Source organism: Aplysia californica, unplaced genomic scaffold (genome assembly GCF_000002075.1).
Source record: "Aplysia californica isolate F4 #8 unplaced genomic scaffold, AplCal3.0 scaffold00445, whole genome shotgun sequence".
Classification (NCBI taxonomy): Eukaryota; Metazoa; Mollusca; class Gastropoda; order Aplysiida; family Aplysiidae; genus Aplysia; species Aplysia californica.
This window is the reverse complement of record NW_004797715.1, coordinates 322,645-323,812: the sequence shown is the minus strand read 5'-3', so window position 1 is coordinate 323,812 and position 1,168 is coordinate 322,645. Positions and strand designations below refer to the sequence as shown.

Here is a 1,168-nt window from a genome sequence, read left to right as displayed (position 1 = left end):
AGATAGATAGATCGATAGATCGATAGATCGATAGATCGATAGATAGATAGATAGATAGATAGATAGATAGATAGATAGATAGATAGATAGATAGATAGATAGTTCCATGCTTATTGTTCTATAATTTGTTGTTTGTTTGGCTGAGTTTGTGAACTATTCTCCAATACCCCTCCCCCCCTTTTTTTAAAATCACCACTCACCTTTACAACTGAGAAATATCGAGACGAGAATCAGCGCAAGAGACACGCCAATCACAGCCGTCTTGGACATGTTGGAGCTAACCAGGCAAACGCTGAAAGAAAAGTTAGAGTTCGAGTTTGAAAAAGGAAATTAAATTGCAAGGGGTCTAACATCCCTTGCACCGCTTTAAGCTCATTTAACAGATGGTACCTCCGAAATCGACATCCATCATTTATAGGAGCAAGCCACATTCAGGAGCGGTTTGTTAACTGGGCAAGACCGGTGGTGCCGGTCAGATTTTTGTCAACTGAACTTTTCTGTTGACTAGAGGGTTATTGCTGATGACGATTTTCATTTAGTTTTAAATAAATCCAAACAAACATGTATCAACATTCAAAAACACCTAGTCGATTTGAAGGCGCTCAAATAGACAAGTGGGATTCACTGCTGTTTTGTCGCGACATAACCTCATTCCTTCACGTTTGTTATCGCGCCGGCTCGTAACTTTAAATCGTCTCCCGTCAAGCCGTCACGTCGCGGAACTTCGTACTACGTACGAGGCCAAATACACGGCGGGCTTTGCTTAGGCCTAGCGATGACGTCAGTCCCATGGACAAATCCATCGTCAGCCCTCAGAGCGATTAGTATATCCCTTAATTGCCAGATTGGCCTCTTTGTAGCTTACAAAATTAAGAATGAGACTATCTTGAGCAGCACAGACACATGTATTATTTTATCAGCAAAACATGTATTAATCATTCAGCCTTTCTCTAACTACTATCAGAACATTTAGTGTCAGCATGGCACTAACATTTTTTGTTCATTGACTTTTTAACCACCTATAGTTCCTGTTTGGTGACTATTCATCGCCTTCTCCCCATTAATAACTTACCTGGCCCTTAGGAGTCGGGCCGGCGAAAGAAGGAATCGTCTAGTGAAGATATAATAAGGAGAATTTTAACGAGGAGCGATAGGCACTCGGCTGTCA

At 41.4% G+C, this 1,168-nt stretch overlaps 1 protein-coding gene across 1 annotated transcript in view; it reads right to left on the bottom strand.

Moving 5' to 3' along the window:
- Window positions 1–292, bottom strand: part of LOC101854738 — a gene marked incomplete at both ends in the record, with an annotated part of 17,307 nt that extends 17,015 nt beyond the window's left edge. The window contains 1 exon segment of the mRNA XM_013086235.2: window positions 201–292. Coding sequence (XP_012941689.1) covers window positions 201–270 — 70 coding nt within the window.
- Between the last annotated feature and the right edge of the window lie 876 nt (window positions 293–1,168).